At 42.0% G+C, this 19,112-nt stretch overlaps 1 protein-coding gene across 1 annotated transcript; it reads right to left on the bottom strand. All coding sequences in view use genetic code 11, as the record gives it.

The window, feature by feature from the left end:
- Positions 1-32: 32 nt before the first annotated feature.
- On the bottom strand, positions 33-15,925 carry EGR_01468 (hypothetical protein; the record flags this gene model as incomplete). The annotated part of the gene is made up of 9 exons (XM_024490717.1): positions 33-724; positions 1,057-1,360; positions 2,593-2,714; positions 6,047-6,159; positions 8,509-8,992; positions 12,317-12,382; positions 13,177-13,440; positions 15,709-15,793; positions 15,875-15,925. 9 exons carry the CDS (start codon positions 15,923-15,925, stop codon positions 33-35), a joined length of 2,181 nt encoding a protein of 726 aa, XP_024355041.1.
- Positions 15,926-19,112: the final 3,187 nt, after the last annotated feature.

Genomic DNA, 19,112 nt, shown 5'->3' with positions numbered 1-19,112 from the left:
AAAGAACCTGGTCTGGCCGTGCTTGGAAGTCGCTAAGCTTGAAAATCGCGGTACGCAGAAGGTATACACATCATCGCGCCGCTGGAGACCCCGTTACTCAGATGGCCCGTACTGTAGGGATCGTAGGCGCTGTGAGGGGGTGGTGGTGGTGCTTGCGACTGTGGCGGGGACTGGTGGTGATGGTGGTGTCCGTTGGACTTCAGGAGAGGATAGCCCGATCCATCTGGAGGCAGAACCTGGACCATAGTGTTAGCGAGTAGCATGGAACCTGGCGTGCCAGCAGAGATGCCGCTGAGCGAATGGGAGCCCGTCGACGAGGAGTAGGCAACGTGGTTGCTATTATTGGTGTTATTATTATTATTGACTGCTCCCGAGGCCGTGACCGCAGAAGAAGGGGGACCCTGCGGCGAGTGATGTCCCAAATGATGGTCAATAAGCCCTGTAGTATTGGTCTTACCGGAGAGACCGGCGCTATTCAGCCCATCGCGATAGATACTTACTGAGTTATTGCTGCTACCTATCTGCCTCATCACTGGTAATGTGGCTCGTATGTGACCACCCCCATTAATCTGTGAACAGCGACGGCTTTTGCGATTGATCAGACAGTAGCTAGTGATGAAAATGCACACAAAGAAAATGACCACTGGTGCAGTGATGTATAGTGCCAGACGGCGTGGATAACTGTTCTCCTCCAACGTCTCGGCCGACGGCTCATTTTGAGCATCTAAAGGGATAAAACAAATGTTTAACGATTCACTCATACCTTGCCTTTAATCATAGTTAATTTACACAACATTTGCCAACCGAAAGGGTGAATTATCGTTACTTTTAACTTCAAAACTGGTGTCGCGACTGCAACCATTTTAAACGCATTAGGTCGAGTAAGCACTTCTGACAAGTTTAGGGTGACGTTTTGTAAATATGTGTTATTCTCCTTACACTGACATTCAAATGTCTACTGCGGCCTGACCGCACGTAAGTACATGTGAGTAAATGTGGCTCAATGAATACTAGGACATTGTAGGGTGTTAGGAGTGCATGTGCATGACTTCGTACCGGAGACAACAACGCGTACGAGTTTTCGGTCATCCCATCCGGACTCAGTGATGACAGAGCAGATGTACGTGCCGGCATTACTACTGGTCACGCGCTGAATGACCAGCTGACTCTCGGGCGAGCCGGGATCGCTGACAGCGAAAGGAGTACTGACGGCAGGAGTGCTAGAGGTCAGTTTGTTGCTAGCCTCGCTCGTCGCCATCAAAGGAAATACGATGAAGGCGATATTGGAGAGGCGGATTACCTCCTTTCCATCTCCCTCGTAAGTGGGAACTGCTTTGCTCGGCTCGATTATCTTACCCCACTGTAGAATTGCATACAGAAGACAAATGTCACTTTCTACAGCAGAGACTGAGCTAGTCTAATGCAAGCAGCAAATGTTCAAAGTAAATGAAGGTTTCAACTTCACCACGTAAAATTGTGCGAATTTACTCAGTTTCAACTAAATATAGCGCACAAGTTAGGTCAGATAGCGCATGAGTCGATTACCTGTCGGGGAAGATACAACCGGTAGCTTATCAGAATTAACCACATCTAGACTAAAATACCTGCGTGTGGTCGGTTTTTGATACTTTGGAACCCAAAAAATGAAGCTGTAGAATCGCAGACCATGAAGATGCCAAATGTGAGGTTTATCGCAATAAAAGCGGCAAAAACTGTGCACTGTATTATCTTTGCCTGCATTTTATCATTTATCGAACTGAGGGATTTTAAAATGTGGCTCATGTACCAATTTTATAAGTAGTTCCTTTCCTTTTATGAGCTGCAGTTTACTCCACAAAGTCTAGTGTAAAACAATTAACTCATGCTGTTTAAGGCAATTTCAGCCGTACAAAATCGCTATCTACTTATTGTATTCGTCTCTTAGATGACCACTTGTTTTACTCACAGTTTGCAACACATTCTGGAGGATGCGTTAGAACCCACCTCTCATGTTAGACAAGATGGCTATAAACGGTAATGCCTGATTTCACCTGGTCTTTTGCTCCTCGGTTCATGCTCCAACTCTCTGTTTAGCTCATCCACGTTGTGCATCAGCAGAAAAGCAGTCTGCATGTCATGCGAATTGCAATCTGTGTAACCGCTAAGCCCTGCTGCCGAGGGTCAATTTCATTTCTAGCACAACTCACATTTTACCCAACTAGGTTCCCTCTTGCCCAGTCGTTCTCCTATGCAAAATATGCAGGTCTTTTAATAACCATTAAAATAAAAACACGGACCAATTTTAGGCACGGTAAATTCAAACTACTTCATTGACGAATTATAACCTCGTTTTCATGTCATAGTTACAAATACTCATACAGAAGTTTAAGCTCATGAGTCTAAATGGGATAATACTGCACGATATGAAGATAAGCAGGTGGGTGCGCTGGTAGTAGCGGCTGTGATTTAGGATGTGTAAAATGGGCCCCGGTGACGCAAAGGTGTTTGGTCAAGTTTAAATAATTCTTTAGGTGCTTTTTAAAAAACAAGCATTGTCCGCTAAAATGGCTCTTAGTTTCATTTCCTTTGTATGCATCTCAAAATAGGGCTTACCCTTATGGTAACGGATCGGTGTTGTTCGGCGTTTACTTTGCATGACTGAATGAGGTTCTCTCCAGATTTGACATGTACTGTTATGTCATGATCACCAATGATGATAGCACCTTCGGAACGTGCTAAACAAGAACGAAGTAGAAAAAAGGTAATGATCATTCAAAGTTCATATTTTCTTGATCTGTTCGCCAAAGTTAAGGCCTTGCATTACAAAAAATAAGCCCTACCAGTATTTCGTGTCAGTTAATCATGGCATCGGGGACCGTTTCTTTGCATTTAATTTGGCATATAACTACGCGTCACGCTTGAAAAAGCGCTTCACCCTTTTGCCTGCAAAATCAGACCAGAACCTAATTTTACTTTTTTGGTCAAGTAGTGTACATAATAACCGATAGGGCTTCGACTGTAGGTTAGAGAATTTCATCCCTTTGCACAAAAGCAGCACCCAGTTACCATGATTTTTGACAATCGAATGCATACCATGATATGGTACCTATGGGTTTTCACGAGAAGAGGAGGCACGCTTGAAGTAAGAAGGAAGAAGACAGACTACGGATTGGAATGTGTATTTTTATTTTCTCTCCCATCTCCGTTCTAATTCTCGCTCTACCTCTCGTTTGTGCATTTAAGGTTGTGTCTGAACCAAATAGACGCAAAGTTTCGGGGGGGGGGGGGGTTGACGAACCCAAGCCCAACTCGTAGTTGGCGAAATGTCAATGAGAGGAAAAACTGTTTGGCAATTAAGCGAAACGAGCGCGCCACTTGGAGGCGGGGATGCCCCACACCACGGCCCGACGACTGGAATTTAGGTTACCGCGCCTCTCTGACAGCTCATGTTTGCAAACACCAGTAACTGCTTTAGCTATGCGACTTTACACGCACACCATCCCTTCGCCAGATCTGGGCCGCAGATGAAGCCCGCGCGCCTGATTGCTTTTAACATTTGTGGCCATTCCCCTCTTCAGACGCTCGCGTTGGGGGAGGAATGGAGGGGGAGGCAGAAAGATCGGTTTGGAGATGAACAAGACACCCATATACGCACACACTTCCCTTTATGACTGCTTTTTTTCAAACGATGGCATTTAAATATACACAGATGCACACATACAAACGAACAATCTTATCTGCTGCACACACACACAGGCACAAGCATGCTCTCACAGATGCTTGCAGGACCAAGGCAGAATTTTTTGTCCTGTAAACAAACTGTTGCAACTAGGGCAGCTTTTTCGCTCTGCCCCACAATCCTCGTCTTACGCTTCCCCTGCCTCCTCTCCTTACCTCGCCACCTAAGTTTACGCACTCAGTCTCCTTTTTTCTGTTCTTGTATTCAAAGTTGCTAATCCCTGTGCGGAAAGTATTGTCCTTCAGAAATATCCTCGATCGTTACTTGAAGTATTAAACTAAATAAATGAAACATTTTTACTTTACGTGCAAACATTGGGATTGTACAAAGCTACATTTGTCCCAACGATTGTTAGATTCAAGTGCCCCAAAGTAGAATAATTTGCAGTGAAATTGAAACTGGACCACAGGAAGTAGTCTTCGCAGGATTCATTTACGACTGAAGTATGCAATCCCCGTGGCAACGACCACGCGTTGCTATTTGTACTGGTTTCGAATGGGTCAAACGATCCATTTAGCCGCATCTTAGACGAATATTCTCCCAAATCTTAAGCAGACTTTAATAATTACACACCATTACTAGTTCGTGAATTCAAGGGAAAATGTCTTTAAAGCTTTAATAAACAGTTTGCACGGAGGTTCTAACAACAAATTTCCCTTCCCATTTCTAAACCATGCACAGCAGCCATCCGCAGCGAAAGGAAATGCATCATTACCGCGCATATTCGATCAAATTCGAATCAGAACCACCATTCCATTGAAACTGTGGAGATTACTAACTGACAATTTGCGATGTCTTAACGCCGGAAGTGTAACGTGCTTCTAGTGCATCAAAAGGCCTTCTTGGATTTTGGATGTCAAGTTGACTTGGTGGTTTTCTCACATTGTTCAGCAGAAGAAGTTGAATTGAGCGGCATTTCGGGGAGTTGCTGAAGATCTGTGCTGCTTGAAATCAGATCATTTTGATAAACTGTGGCCAGCTACCAGTTAATGATACGTTTTAGAAGGAACAAAACTGCGAAGCAATAAGGTAAGGAGGTGTGTTCTTTCCTCCTATACTCGCTCTTCGCCTGTGAATAGAATCCCTCTAAATTTGGTTCATTTCCTACCACCAGTTTCCTGCACAACCACAACTTTTCAACAACAATGGTGCGAAAACGCTTAACTATTGTGCAAACATGTAATATTCCACTAACAAGCAATATGAGGTTCTTCTGGAGATATTTAAATAATTTAGTGAGCAAACCGGCACTTACTTTTTTGCGTTTATGTATATTAAAGTCTGTTTTACAACTCAAATAATGACGCAAAGTCACCTGCATTTCGGTTCAATGGTATTGTCATGGCTGTTCACTTTTAGCCCATTAACACGTCAGGATAAGATTCATTATCTGTCAGCTGGTTAAAGAGCTTTAAATGGTCGAAAATTTTCCCTTGTCCACACAAAATCTACTCCTACCCTCTCCCCTCCTCATAAGGATTTAAGTCTCCTAGTCGTCGCCACTACGCTTAGCTACGAAGGAACTGGGAGTGCGCACAAAGTGGCCTTTGCTCAAATGCATTGAGTAGGTAACCTATTTTAGTCAAAGCACAGTGAGGTCCGACGAAACTAATTCATGTACAGAACATCAACAGCGGAGCAGACGACGGCAAGAAGAAACTAGCATTGAGAACGATTGCACTTGCCTGAGCGTTTTCAAGATATCAGCAGTACCTCAAGTCCTAAAACGTTGACATTTAACTTCATTTTATGAGCTTTTGAACAGTGAAATTAATTACACTTTGATTCGGCCAAACACGGATGGGTATGATGCCAGCCATTTCGCCTTTCACTAGCATTCCATATTCTTTATAAACAATAATTTAGTGTTACTTTAGTAACTGCTCAATGTTAAATTACTCATTTTAATCTGTTGTTAAATGTGTAATATTGGTGATTAAAAGTGAACAGGAAAATACGTCATTTAATAAGGCAAAAATATTTGGCACTTTACGTGATATTAATGCCACAGTGGGTTATAAACCGCAAAAAAGTGGTTAGGCGGCCCCTTCGTTGAGGCCGTTGAGGGAGTAAATCAAGTCCATTCGTATTATTTACGGCCTCCCAACTCGCCATACCGCCTAAAGTTAAGTTCACGTATTGCCACGGTCGCCTCAACCACCACCAGCACTCCACTTTCCATTGAGAAGGGGTCAGTAAATAGGAGGCAGTGCTAGGGTGGAAGTAAAATCAGGGCACCTAGCTGGTGGGAGAACTGTCCGGTGGATTTACACGTGAAATGCAGTATAGGAAAGAGGAGTAGCAAGGAAGTTGGACTAGCATAATCACCCTTCACAGAGCCGAGATGCAATGAGTGTGTGGGTAGAGTGGCAGTGGCGGCATCGACAGCGGCATCGGCGGCGGCGGCGGCGGTGAGAGGTGTATGCAAGAATAGTGAATTGCTGATAACAAATTGGTATGGCTTCCCTCATTCTTTACGCCTCATTCTCCGGTTACCCTGCTTTCTGCTCAAGTGCATGCGACCGCATTACGTGCAAACCCTTGAGCGGCTGACCAACATTCCCTTTCCCCTCTTCTTTCCGCTCTCCCTCTGAATGCTATAAAAAATAACCCCTACCAAGTCTAAATCATTCGATATTCTACTCATTATTTAACAGTCTACTTATTCGGATCTTAGATTCTATTATGCGTGACAAAATCGTTTCCACATCACAAGGGATATGTTGCTGGCAGCTTCGGAGGTTATTGTAGCTACATCGCCGTGCACTTTGATTTGTATTATACAACATCTTCCTTTAGTACCAACTTATGCACCAGCTGATGCTAAACTTGTGTAATTGGTAAATTGGCTGCAAATTGCGCCATAAATGAGCCTTGTATACCAAGTGATAAAATGTGTTCTTTTTTGGTAAATTAATGCACCGTTTAAAGTAACTAGCATAATTATATGCAGAAAAACTTACTAACAGCAGTTTCCATTATTGACATAAAGTGGTTAAAGCTTCAAAATTACTAAAGAACCACAATAGATTATTAACCTTTGCAGCGTTGATTTTCAGTTGCGTAGGGATTATAGATTTTGAAAAACCTAATATTATTGAATTTGGCAAAACGTGAACCATTGTGTAAAACTGCAGTGATTTGATGATTCCAACAGTGTGCTAAACTACGTGGCCAATTCAGTCCCTACAGGTTGTACTCTCACTACGACATGGCCCCCAGGCCATGCCAGTAGCCTCCAAGCCCTTCTCTTGCATTGGTATATGTTCCTGCATACCACTTTGGCTTGAAGACTTGAAACGCGGCAAAGTAACTTTGTAACATGACGCTCGAACCAACGAGCACTGACATTACAAAAGTAAACGCAATTTGATGTCATTCCAAACGCTCCTATTGAATCTAGCGTCCTTTGATTCGGCCTTTTAAATTACAAATCGGAGAGATAATGGGACTTTTCATGTGTTGCAAATTCGCACTTTGATAGATGATGCATGAGCGATCATATGACCGAATCGAAAATCCGGATAAGCCGCAGAAAATAGGATTGGTGCACAAAAACCAGTCTCTATTTCCTTCACACCTAACCAAAACCTAATTCAACAGTGGGTACTCTCTTGTGAAGAAAGAGTGCGATGCCCAGAGAGCCCTTGAGTTACATCGATTCTTCTGAAACTCCTTTGCTTTGGCACCCAGACAGGTAGTGCAATATTTCCCTTAATGTGGAGAAGGGACACGCCCCCCCCCCCCTCGTGTGTACTTGCTGAAGAACAATTGGGTGGCGGAATGAAACCGACCCAGAGTATAGGAAAAAAAAATCACCAAAGGCGCAGTGGTGGCGAACGTCGCCAATCATGCCCATGGGGAAAAGAAGCTGAACCCCCGGTCATATAGGCGCAGGCGCTGGCGCACTATAATTGCGCGTCTTGATTCGCCTTCGTCCACGATGTGTGCATGCAACGGATTTTGTCTGGGCATGATTCAGAATTGAGAGAAGTTTTTGTACAATGGTCTTCGTCGTACACATGGACACAGTCACAATCGTCGGTGCTGCATGTATATAAAAACTACAACAGAATATTAGTACTGACACACCTGGTGGCTATTTTACCGTGTCTTTTGCAATTAAATTTAAGTATTTATTAGCTTCAGAAGAGTTGCGTTATCGGGGCATTCAAAAACAACGGACTAGTGAATCAAATTCGGGCGTTTGTCGCTGGACCTGGCCTTTATTTAAACTTGCTTAGAAAGTGCTCTAAATTTGATGTCTGATGTGTAATAGTATATTTTAAAAATGTTCCTTCACTATATCAAGCATACTTTTTTGGATACTAATAATAAAAAGAACTACTCGGGGATTCGCTTCAAGTTCGGCGTTTCCAAATACTTTGCATAGACTCTCTTAATGCTTCACACGAACAGCTTTTCACGCAAGAAAGAAGTGGTACTAAACACACGAAATTCAGCGTTTAGTTCAGTGCGTTCAATAAGAAATCGAAATTTTCCTAAACTAAATTCTCCTTCTTGAATTATTTGGTAGTGGATGTAAATTATACAGATACATGAATTTCAAATATCCAATAAGGCATCCAAGCTAAATTAACTTAACACAAGGTACATTTAAGTAGTATTTTAACGGAAATCCTGTTCCACACACAGACATGGAATCGAGCATCGAAAAGTGGATATAATGATAAATTAACAGACCTTAACGGCTGTCTCAGCATAGAGAAACTTAATATCACATTGTGGTGCATAGCAGTTCTGATACTTGGAATTAACACGACAAGAACTCACGAATCACATGCAATTGAAAAGTCCTCTCGATTTTCGGTATGACGGCAGAGCTGGAATCGGGGGCGGGATTGGTAACTGTACATCTGTACTCGCCCATATTACTGAGAGTAACCTTGCGGATCGTGAGCTGTGATTCCGAGAAGCGAGCCACATCAGCTCTGCCTCCTCCGCCGCCCACACCTCCGTTACTACCCGCCCCCCCACCAGCGCCGCCACCAAGACTGGCAGCAGTTCCACCCAGTCCCGAAGAGCTGCCACTGGATGGTGTGGCTCGAGTGTTGCTGCGGCGTGTCAGTCGATTGCCTATTGGGGAAGACGAGAGACCCTTTCCAAGGCCATGCTTGTAGAACTCCCAGGCGTAATCTAGCTGGTAAGTCCGACCATCCGCTGTCACGCTGTTGCAGTCGAAGGTAACGTCCTCCCCCCAGTAGCGCGTTACAACTAGCTCAGCATCAGTGTAACTTCTCAGAAAACAAGGCCCTACACACAGAGTATAATATCATTAGCAAGGTCATTCATCTGTATTTGTTACTGCATCAGAATAAGATGAAACCTGATTTGGATGCAAAGCTACCTGTTTTTGCCACCGATAAAAAATCACCTAAAGTAGTTACTAAACTAGTAAGAAACATGACAGGCTGATAACTAGTGCTGAATTACCCAATCTGCTTATCAGGTCTGTTTTTATTTGGTTTTATCCGCTGGTAAGTTAACGTAGTTACGGTGTCGATAAATGATTTTGCTTAGGTTTGTGTAGAGAAAGAAGGATGACTCTCACTGAATGCGATGAGTTATTTGTAAGGGGGTTGATGTGATTTACCTGGCGTGAGTCAACAGGGCGAGAAAAGGACATCAAGGCAAGAGTAAGCCAGACAGAAGAAGCATATACTGTGGTCAGTGACTCAACTTCAGACACGATTGACAGCTTCCATGACTTAGTCATTTTGTCCTAGCAGAGGGGGCAACGCGCTCGAGCTGGATAGGATGGAGGAGGGGAGGAGTGTCCATCGTGAGTGACAAATTGCATGCGCGCGGGTTTTCACGGCTACTTCCTCCTGTCTTGCATTCCAAACCCGAGAACTATTCTATTGTGTTCTCAGACGAGGAACTCACTCTAGCCCGGTAACAGTAGCTCTGACAAATTAATTTGAAGTCCTAATCAAATGGCACATTAAGTTACGTAATTTAAAGGTAAGTTATACGGTTCTGTACTAGATGACTTCTCCTCATAGAATCTAACTTTGAATGCACTTTAGTGCAAGGAGAAAAGTGTAAAACAGAAGTGCCAGGAATCAAAATCGGTGAACGTCCACGTCATATTAACATATGCTTACGTGATGTTTGTTTTATTCAATTAGGTGTAAAGTCAATGCGAGGCTTTTGCTTTTCTGAAAAGGGACGCGGTTTTATTTCTCGCCCTATAGGCCTTTGGGAAATCTCGAGAGTAGGTAGAAGGTAAGTCACCACAGGACTAATCGAGTTAACGCGTCTGGGTCTCGGCCTTCTTTAACGCGCGAGCGAACCGTTAACTAGCTTTTACCATCCTCAGGCAAGCCCACAACGAAATGAGTGAGTCACGTTCTTAAATAGACAAAACACAGTCATGGAACCACGTCCAAAAAGTGGTTAGAATGCTATTCAGGCGAGAGGTCAGCCAAGACTCGCCTGCAGTCCCATCAGAACAGAGTGAAATGACTCATGCAAGCGTGTTTACCAGAGATGGGTTTTCTAAAAATTGGTCTGTCCTGTGTGTGTATGCCACGCGCACGCCTACGTATCCCTCCACCGCCGCCTGCTCCTCCTCCTTTATACCCACCTCCCTAGGCTTGTATAAAATTTAGCCCAACGGACAGCGTGCGATGTGCGTGCATAACGTGAAGCGGAGAGTGGAGAAAAAACTTTTGACGGCACCTAAATGCGTGGCGCTCCCAATTTTCGGAGCCCAAAACAGCCTTCTAATTGGGTGAACATGTTATATGTGGAGGAACTGGGAGGAAGTTCCAAGTTATTCTAATCAGGACTCTCGTATTCCTCGCTGACCAAGCTTTGAAGTCTAATACACAATTTATAAATATTTAATAACCAACTTACTTAAATACAATAACCGATCACAACGATCCGTGTAAAAGTATGAACATGCGTCGTTTCGTGTTTTAATAAGTTCCATTTTTTTGATTTGCTGATTTTGGTTGGCATTATTCGCACCATCAATGACCTTTGGGGGTGTCGACAACTTCTCCTCTAGACCCAGTCAAGCTGCGACGACTGCTTACAGCAACAAAATAATCTCACTAACCTTCAAATATGCTTACGTGAAAGTTAATGGGCTTGAAAAAGATGCAACATAGGTTACATAGTCCTGTCAAAAAAGCGGATGTTTCACACCTTCAAGTAAAATGCTGGTAAATAAACAAACCCAGGAAAAAATTCAACAAAATACTACTAGAAAATCGAGCAATATGTGATATCGTTGGAAAAGTGGAAGTTAGATTAAGCACATTTCAGTAGCCATGCATACAAGTGGAGGTATGAAGGGTGAAATTTACTAAATATGTCCCCAACTTCGTATATTACCAATATCATTGACTTCCAGACATGAATGCACAGACCGCTCACACAATAATCGTGTTCATTAACTTTAAGTAGATCTTTGAACGAACAGGATAAATGAGGGTTTTCAGTGTATCAAGTATGGCCGTGGTACAGCTCGACACACACATTTTAGCCTCAGATTTTCATCCGAATTAGTCCTCCATCTTCTTTGGTGCCCAAAAAGTATTGAGTGAATGTATGCTATTCTCAGTAAAGTGAAGTGATGCAAAGCTTGCATCATGATAATTGTTGGACCTGATGACTAAAATGGAATACAGAATAATGAATGACAGGTGGCGAAACTTTGGATTATTCCTGTGCACCATTTGAAAATACCCATTTGTAAATGGCAAAATCTTACACATCCTTGACATGAGTAAGGTAGGTGTTGAGAATAGAACTTTCCAAATTGTGTAAGTAAAGTAAGTGTTATTTTCCACTTTCTCTTCTACTCTTCCTTCCACATACAGAGGAGAGGGCAAATTGCCAATGGACGGAGCATGAGTTGAGGGGAAGAGAACGGTAGAGGAGAGATGTTTAACGGCGCAATTAGTTGACTGTTGGACTAGGGAGGAAGGATGAGATGAGTCTTTTTTTATGGGCAAGCCGTCTTCCACGCATTCACCACTTTTTCATTATGCCTATATAGAAGTGTGCTGCTTTCACTGCAATTGCTATTACAGCCTTGACTAGCCTACTTCTTAACCAGTTAACCACACATACACAAGTAATGCTTGTCTCGCACGTAAGCTATGTACAGTCGCATGAATAGATGACCATCCCAGTGATTTTTACCCTATGCTCAGCTGAGAGCGACAGCGTTGGTACACGCAGATATATGCATATGGATAAATGTGTACATATGTATGTATATGTATGCATGTGTGCGTTTACATATATACATATCTGTGGTCGCTTATGGCAGGCAATGACTCAAGCAAATAAGCAAAAGCAGAAAAACACGAGGTAGAGAGGAAGGCAGATCACCACTGCTATCGCGGCTACATCTGCAGAAAACCGTTAATAAATAATGCAAGGGCCCGTGGAGTGAAGACGGGAGAGGCTATAACAATGCCTTTTTGGGAGAAAGTACGATGAATAGGTGGTACTGCCTACTTGAGTGGCTGTGAGCATCAGTGTGTGACAGCATTCTTCTACAAAATGTTACTTATTCACGTTGCTTGTGAAAGAAGTAACAGACACACCACTCACCTGCTGTGTTGATTTTCCCATCACGTGAAAGAGCACATTCCTCTTTGATGGCTGGTGAATTATAATCTAAGTTGAAAAAAAAAACAAAAAGCCCTCCACAGAAACTGCATCAGGCAAGACCTCGGAAGCCCTAATTAAATGACTCATACTTTTGCTGAGACCTTTACTTACAAAACGGTAAGAATAGCTGCGCAGATGGGGAACAGAGGAAAAGCCATGGTGTCATGCTAGAGTGGGTGATAACTAAGTCGTAAACACTGCATTTGCTCTAGTGATTTGATGACCCACCCAGAGGGTGAAACCAATTTAAAGACAATTTACGATTAAGACTGAATCGCGTGAAAAGTGTTAGAGAACTCGAAGAGAGAAAATGGGTTATATAATTGGAATGATTTGTCTTGAAATTCAAATAGTTTAACCATTTTTATTTTAGATACGACCAATTCTGGCAACATCTCTTCGCTATTTTAGTAAAAAAATGATAAACTCAAGGAATTTATAATTCATCTAAAACTAAGGGATGGCCTTTTTAAATAAAAGCTTCTGTTTGGTCTGTAAAAATTTACTTTTCAAGTCCAAAGGTGGAAAACGGAGTTAAATAAGTAATCATGACAATAGTCAAAAAAATACCATAAATAAACCTGACTTATTTATAAGTTCAGCAATTATTCAAATGTTCGGATAAGTATCATGTATCAGACATTCTAAGCCGTTTATTTTGCTAAATTTAAATGACTAAAATGGGTGAATCAATTATGCAATGGCCGCAAATAACTGTCACCATGTTCTGACTAAAAAGGTAATAACATCACTGGATAAAATGGCTTAACACCTGAAGAGCTAATCCAAAGTCTACTTACCGACAACACGAATGGCCATTTCAGCCAAAGAGTTGCCGAAGCCATTGACAGCACTGCATTGATAACGGCCACTCACTTCGAAGGAGTCTGCCTTGATGGTGAGATTTTTGGTCTCATCAAGGAAGTGGGAGGGGTAGTCCGGTCGAGTCCACTTGTAGAAAGGCGTTTCGAAAGGACAAGAGAGAGTAATTTGGGTATTCAGTGGCACCAGATATCCACGTCGATGTGTGATCCGCTGTTGTAGTGTTCCTGCCATGGCCGAATCTACCGGAATAAATACAGTTGATTGAAAGCGAACTCACAGTGGGAAATTGGTAAAAAAAACCACAAATTCTATATGCAATACTAAGAATGCATATTGTTCATTAGTAATAGATCCTCATTTTGTTGCAACAGGTACTTAGTTTCCTCACGTCCGTGATCATGCGAGTTTTTTAAACTACCGATATTCGACCTTCCTGATGGTCGTACAGGTTGAAAGTTATGCTATCAATCTTCTAGCCCCTCTGTATGGTCACATGGATGGTTCTGGATTTTTGCTTGCAGTAATGGCACGATTTGACACAATTACTGTAATCGTCTTTGACCATCACGTTATTTTAAATAAATAAGCCCAGGAAATCAAGTTTCTATATCACAAATGACACTAATTAATGCAGTACTGCTTTGGTTACCACAAAATGTTAAGTAATTCGAAAAATGCACTGTCCGCACCGAATATTTATACCACTCCTCCTCCCTATCTGGATCTCACGGGGATTGGGTAAGCCGCGTGCGCAAATGAGAGAGTAGGCTTTTGAAATGACGGTAGCTGAAGGGAAGCCGGCACATTTGGGGGAATAATACTTCATTCTACCGTCACCTTATTCAAATAAATCCTTTACGTGGGAGTTCTTTCAGCTTGATCTAATCAGCTCTAAGAGCTCCTTGTATTTGCTACTTTGAAAAGTACTGTTAACAGTCTCACCGACAACTAGCTTCAGGTGAGCTAAGAGTATCAAAGCTTGCAGTCTCGTACACAGATAATTTGAGGTTTCTTAAGTAGCAACGCTATTTCCGTTGGACAGTCGTTTGTGAATTGGAACGAATAAAATTGCACTTGCTGCATAATAGCACTATTGTTGGAATAATTAAGTACATTAGGGGCAATTTCTTAATCTTCGGCCTTTCTTTTGACCCTCGCCTAAGATGCCACTAGTTATGGTTAATTATACTAATTCATTGGCCAATGCTGGACTGCCAAATTCACGTTCGAGCGCAAACATCCCAACGACACTCTCTAAATGCAATGGACTTAGAAAACCATAGCTTCCTCATAAACTGTCACTGAAGCGTAAAAAACCACTAATAATGTTCTAACTACTTCCATATTCCATTGTATACCTGTGCTGGCGTTTATCACGAGGGCTAATCACTTCATCGTGAAATTATCAATGCAAAAAATGCCTTACTTCACTGTATTTTTTTAATAATTAATCCCAGCGTCAAACTTAGCGTTCAACTTCAGTTGCCCGGGCTTGTAATGTACAGTAATTTTGCTTGCAAAAAGAAGGAAGGAGTAAGAAATAAGGATAGGCAGCAGGACCTCAAGGTAAGACTGAATGCCATTTAAGAACGCAAGCGAACAAATACGTACACAAAAACCAACAAACACTACCTTCGCCGTAGTGAGCATTTTTTACGTATCTTAGTGGGTACAGACCGAGGTTGTAAGGAGCGTATTACGTGAAGAAAAGCTGTTCTTACAAATGCGGGAAGGCAATGCTTTTCTCCATGTGATGCCTCTCAATATGGACTCACTCAAGGCCATATTTCATGAAGACAATAACGGGAATGCGTAGGCGAGTGATTTCTTTCTCGGATACAACCGAGGATAGGACTGCCCAGAATATCAAGTGAATTAGTTTGGTTGCAAAATACTCAAGTACATGGTTGGAATAGTAAATAAGCACAAAGTGCTGGCTCGTTTATGATGATCCAAGTGATGATGACCAATGTAGACGTCGGTCCCGAAGTTCATGTCTTAGACACTTCAACTTTCACTGTTAGAGCACATGCTGTTGTAATGGCACGCAAACGATTAATTTAATGTCTTTTTACTTCACACTTTTTTACAGGCTTCGCTTGCAGTAGACCATAACCCATACGAGTATGAAAACAGGTGCAAGCAAGATTTGACAGCCTTTTCATCAGTACGATAAAGGATGAATAGGTTCGATTAACCCAGTTACTATAAGAGATGACGATACCTTAAATGTTCACACCCTCATACGTCCAGGGATTAAATGGTTTCCCACTTTTGCTTCAAGTGACACTTAGAGAAATTCATGTTTTCCATGGTAGATTCCAATGAAACAATATTTTGTGGCCCAAAAGTTTATTAGCTATTGAAACATGTATGTAGAACTCGCCTTTCCTTATGTGCATTTTATGTAACCTTCCTATAGGTCCATTAATGGTACTTTTAGGCTTGAAGATAAATAAACATTCTCTTAGCTACTATTACTGGTTCGGGATGCCATGTGGACCTACAAGGAACCATGGATGGAGAGCTGAAAAGAAGGGTGAGAGATGAAGAGGTCTTGACAAAGAACGAAACGAGGCTACCGTTGCTATTCTACAGCGAAAAATTGAGTTTTGAGAGCGTATGTGTACTCCCTCCGTGCCTGCGCCCTTTTTCGCTTGTGCACACACGCACATGCATAAACACGGATTCGCGCGGCCGCGTTCGGTCGAGGCTTGGCAGCATCAGGGCGCTTGCTATTCAATGAACCCCTATTAAAACAATTGGAATTGCCCATAATTGTTCTGAAAGGCCGTATAATGTAGACCCATGCATTCATTCCTACAAAACCCGATTAAATGAAACAAAATCCGAATTGCTATGTATAGAAATTGCTAAAATGCTTTCAAATAATTCCGATAAAAGCATGTAACTTATCTAGGGCTGTGTAAACAATATTTCTGCCACTTTCTTCAAAAAAAATTACAATCCCCCTATTATTATTGCATTGGCTGCGACCCACGGCAGGTTGCTTATATTTAAACGAGAGTCTTTGAAATTCGGTGTATAACCAATTAACCGAAATGCACGAATCACTTGGGGAAAGTCTCTGAGTTACAAAGGGTTTAATAAAATGACTTTTGTTACACCTCGGAGAAGTGTAAATAATCCAGTGTATGTGAAAGGATGATGAACGGGCTAGTGACAAATCAGTTGTCTTAGGCGAAAGACAACGATGCTAGCGGTTCTCGCAATCTCAATAGCAGTATTCAATGAGCACAGCAAACTGAATTCGACGGCAAAAATTGATCATTTAATGCTTCAGAATGCCAAATAAAACGCGTGGGCGTCCTCATAAGCTAGTGATGACAGGATCCTTTCACGGAGTTTTAGTGAAGAAGTTTGGTAGAAGTTGTTTTTAGGGAATCATTTTGATCTGCACGATTTGTATGGGATGGAAGTGGGATAGATAAAAGAAGGAGCACAAGATAGCCGATTTTAACGTGAAATACGAAACCATTAATGCACTTATGAATGCATTTAAGGAAATTCTGTAATGACTTAATCAGTCTGGCATAAGAAAGGGTGAATACCTTGCCAGATCAGCACCCTATGGCATGGAAAATAGTTGAGTGGGTGCGAAAGTTATGTTTGTTTGATGGTAGGAAAAATGCCTTTTCAATTTTACACTTGGACTGGTAAATTAATTTGCTATTGTTTTTTGGTTGCGAAAACTATCTACTGACTATCATGCTAATTTTCGCCATCGTCATGTAGATCCTTAACAGAGCTCCCCATTGCTTATCGTTTTGAAGATTTTGACACCGTTGGAGGCTGAAAATTAGGAACTCACGGTCCATAACTATCTTTACTTTGCTATTGAATAACCAAAAATAAATTAAGTAGATTTTTGCGAATACCCATTAAAGGCCATAAAAAAATAAGCCAATAGTCGGAACTCCTGTCTAGTAGCTCATTTGCAAGACGTTCCTCGCAAACGTACAACTGGCATGGAGTTCGGATACCAACACTATGCGTTCAACGGCCGAGATTAAGGGTGCGATAAAATTAATTCATATTTTCTGCAATTCGGCGGATTGTTCATGGAGTGAATTATTTTAATTAAACACCTTGCACAAAATCTCGTTGTGCGTTTCCTTTTCACTCAGTTGGCAGCAGAACAGAACACCACTGAGGGTGGCAGATTTTCAAAAGTGACAATTTCTCATTGAGACGCAGAAACATTCGTAATTAACTTTGACGCCGCCCTTCCTCATGATCACAAAAATTCAAATGACAAATCACATTTATTCTTAGTCCTATGAGGTGTCCATCTAATACACATATTAAGGAATGAAATGCTTTAAAATTATTCCTAGGAGATATGTTGGAAAATGTCTTCTTAACTCCCAACGGCAACCGTTTTTTTAATCAAATAATGTTATGTACAATCAGCACGCAATAGTTGTAGCAATTATTTGGGAAGTTGGTGTTGGGGCTTTTTTTAAACCGAACTGGTGTAGACTCGAGGTGCTGTTCCATCCCAGGGGAAATTATCCTATAGGCACGCTTAAACTCACTTGAAAGAGCTTTCGCACACAATGTATCATTACTAGTATTTGAAGGATATTTTTTGCCAGTGTAGCTTCCAAAGACAAATGCAGTCATTTCATTCATCTAATGTGGCACATGTTGAGTCTTAATTCTATCGAAACCGGAATTTCCTGGCCACAATTTATTATTTCTTTGTCAGCGCGTGGAGAGTTCTGGTACTTTATTTTCATCATTAATGATAAATAGTTTGTTAAGTGATGAGGATATACGACCACTATGATTTTTTAAAAGCACTTAAAATGGTCCTAATCAAATCACTTACTCTAGCAAAACTTTTTCTTAGAGTAAAACTGATAATTTGGAATTGGTAGAAAACCCACCATTGGCAGAAACCGCGCCGATCAAGAAGACTAGAATGCGGAGAAAAAGTCTTGAGGACACAACGCACTTTGCGGATGTCCGTTGTTTAGACAGCGGTGAGTGGTTCAGCATTAGAAGGGCGCTGAAGTTGGTTGCTTGATGTTTCTGCAATTAAGACAGATGACTGATCGAGATATCGTCGATGGTATTGCGCATTTGCAACTACGATATCCCTAAATATGCTCACCAAAACCGCGTATTGGTTTGTGAGAGTGCTAGAGCCCTTGCGTACGCCCTTAACTGGTTTGACGGCCAGTCGTATGCACGAACAGGCACACTAACACTGTCAAACATACACATACACAATGAGATTGACAGCCCCCATGTCCTGTGTTCGCACTTGTCTACGCGTGTTTATGCGTCATGAGTGACGGAGTGACGACAAGCCTACGATTTTCTAAAAAAGTGGATAGGGCCACTCACACAAATATGCAAACGCACACGCTCTCGAGGTAGAAACACTTTTCACCCACACGTGTCTCGACACGTTCGTTCGTCTGCGACGGGCCATCGCCGTCAGGTTCTCGGAACCGCTTGCTGGAGTTCATGTAAGTTATGTACCTTGGTGGATTCCCTACCGCTTAGATGAGCGAGCACGCACAACAAGCTTTATGTCGATCTCGGATGGAATTCGAATGCTTCCTAGCTTCCTTCAACTTACCCGAGCAATATTGGACGAAAGCTGTGAGCTACAAGTTAAACTCACTCAATAGTAATGTTTGTGGTGAATGTGGGTGTTAATTTGTAGAAGTATTCACACCCTGCAAAGAATACCAATTACAACGTTAACGGTCCAAAATTACTTAAGAGTTATTTGTGACTTTCCCCAAATCAGTTGCAGTTTCCCACATGTGAACGCTTGGAATCTATATCTAGTTGGCTTTTGTTACCCTTCAAATATAATGCAAGAAAATTCGTAGATAAGCAGTAAAACTGATGTTTGAAAATAAAAAAGCTG

This window comes from Echinococcus granulosus (genome assembly GCF_000524195.1).
Source record: "Echinococcus granulosus chromosome Unknown EG_S00005, whole genome shotgun sequence".
NCBI classification, from domain to species: Eukaryota; Metazoa; Platyhelminthes; class Cestoda; order Cyclophyllidea; family Taeniidae; genus Echinococcus; species Echinococcus granulosus.
The sequence above is the reverse complement of the archived record's forward strand: the minus strand, read 5'-3'. Positions and strand labels throughout refer to the sequence as shown.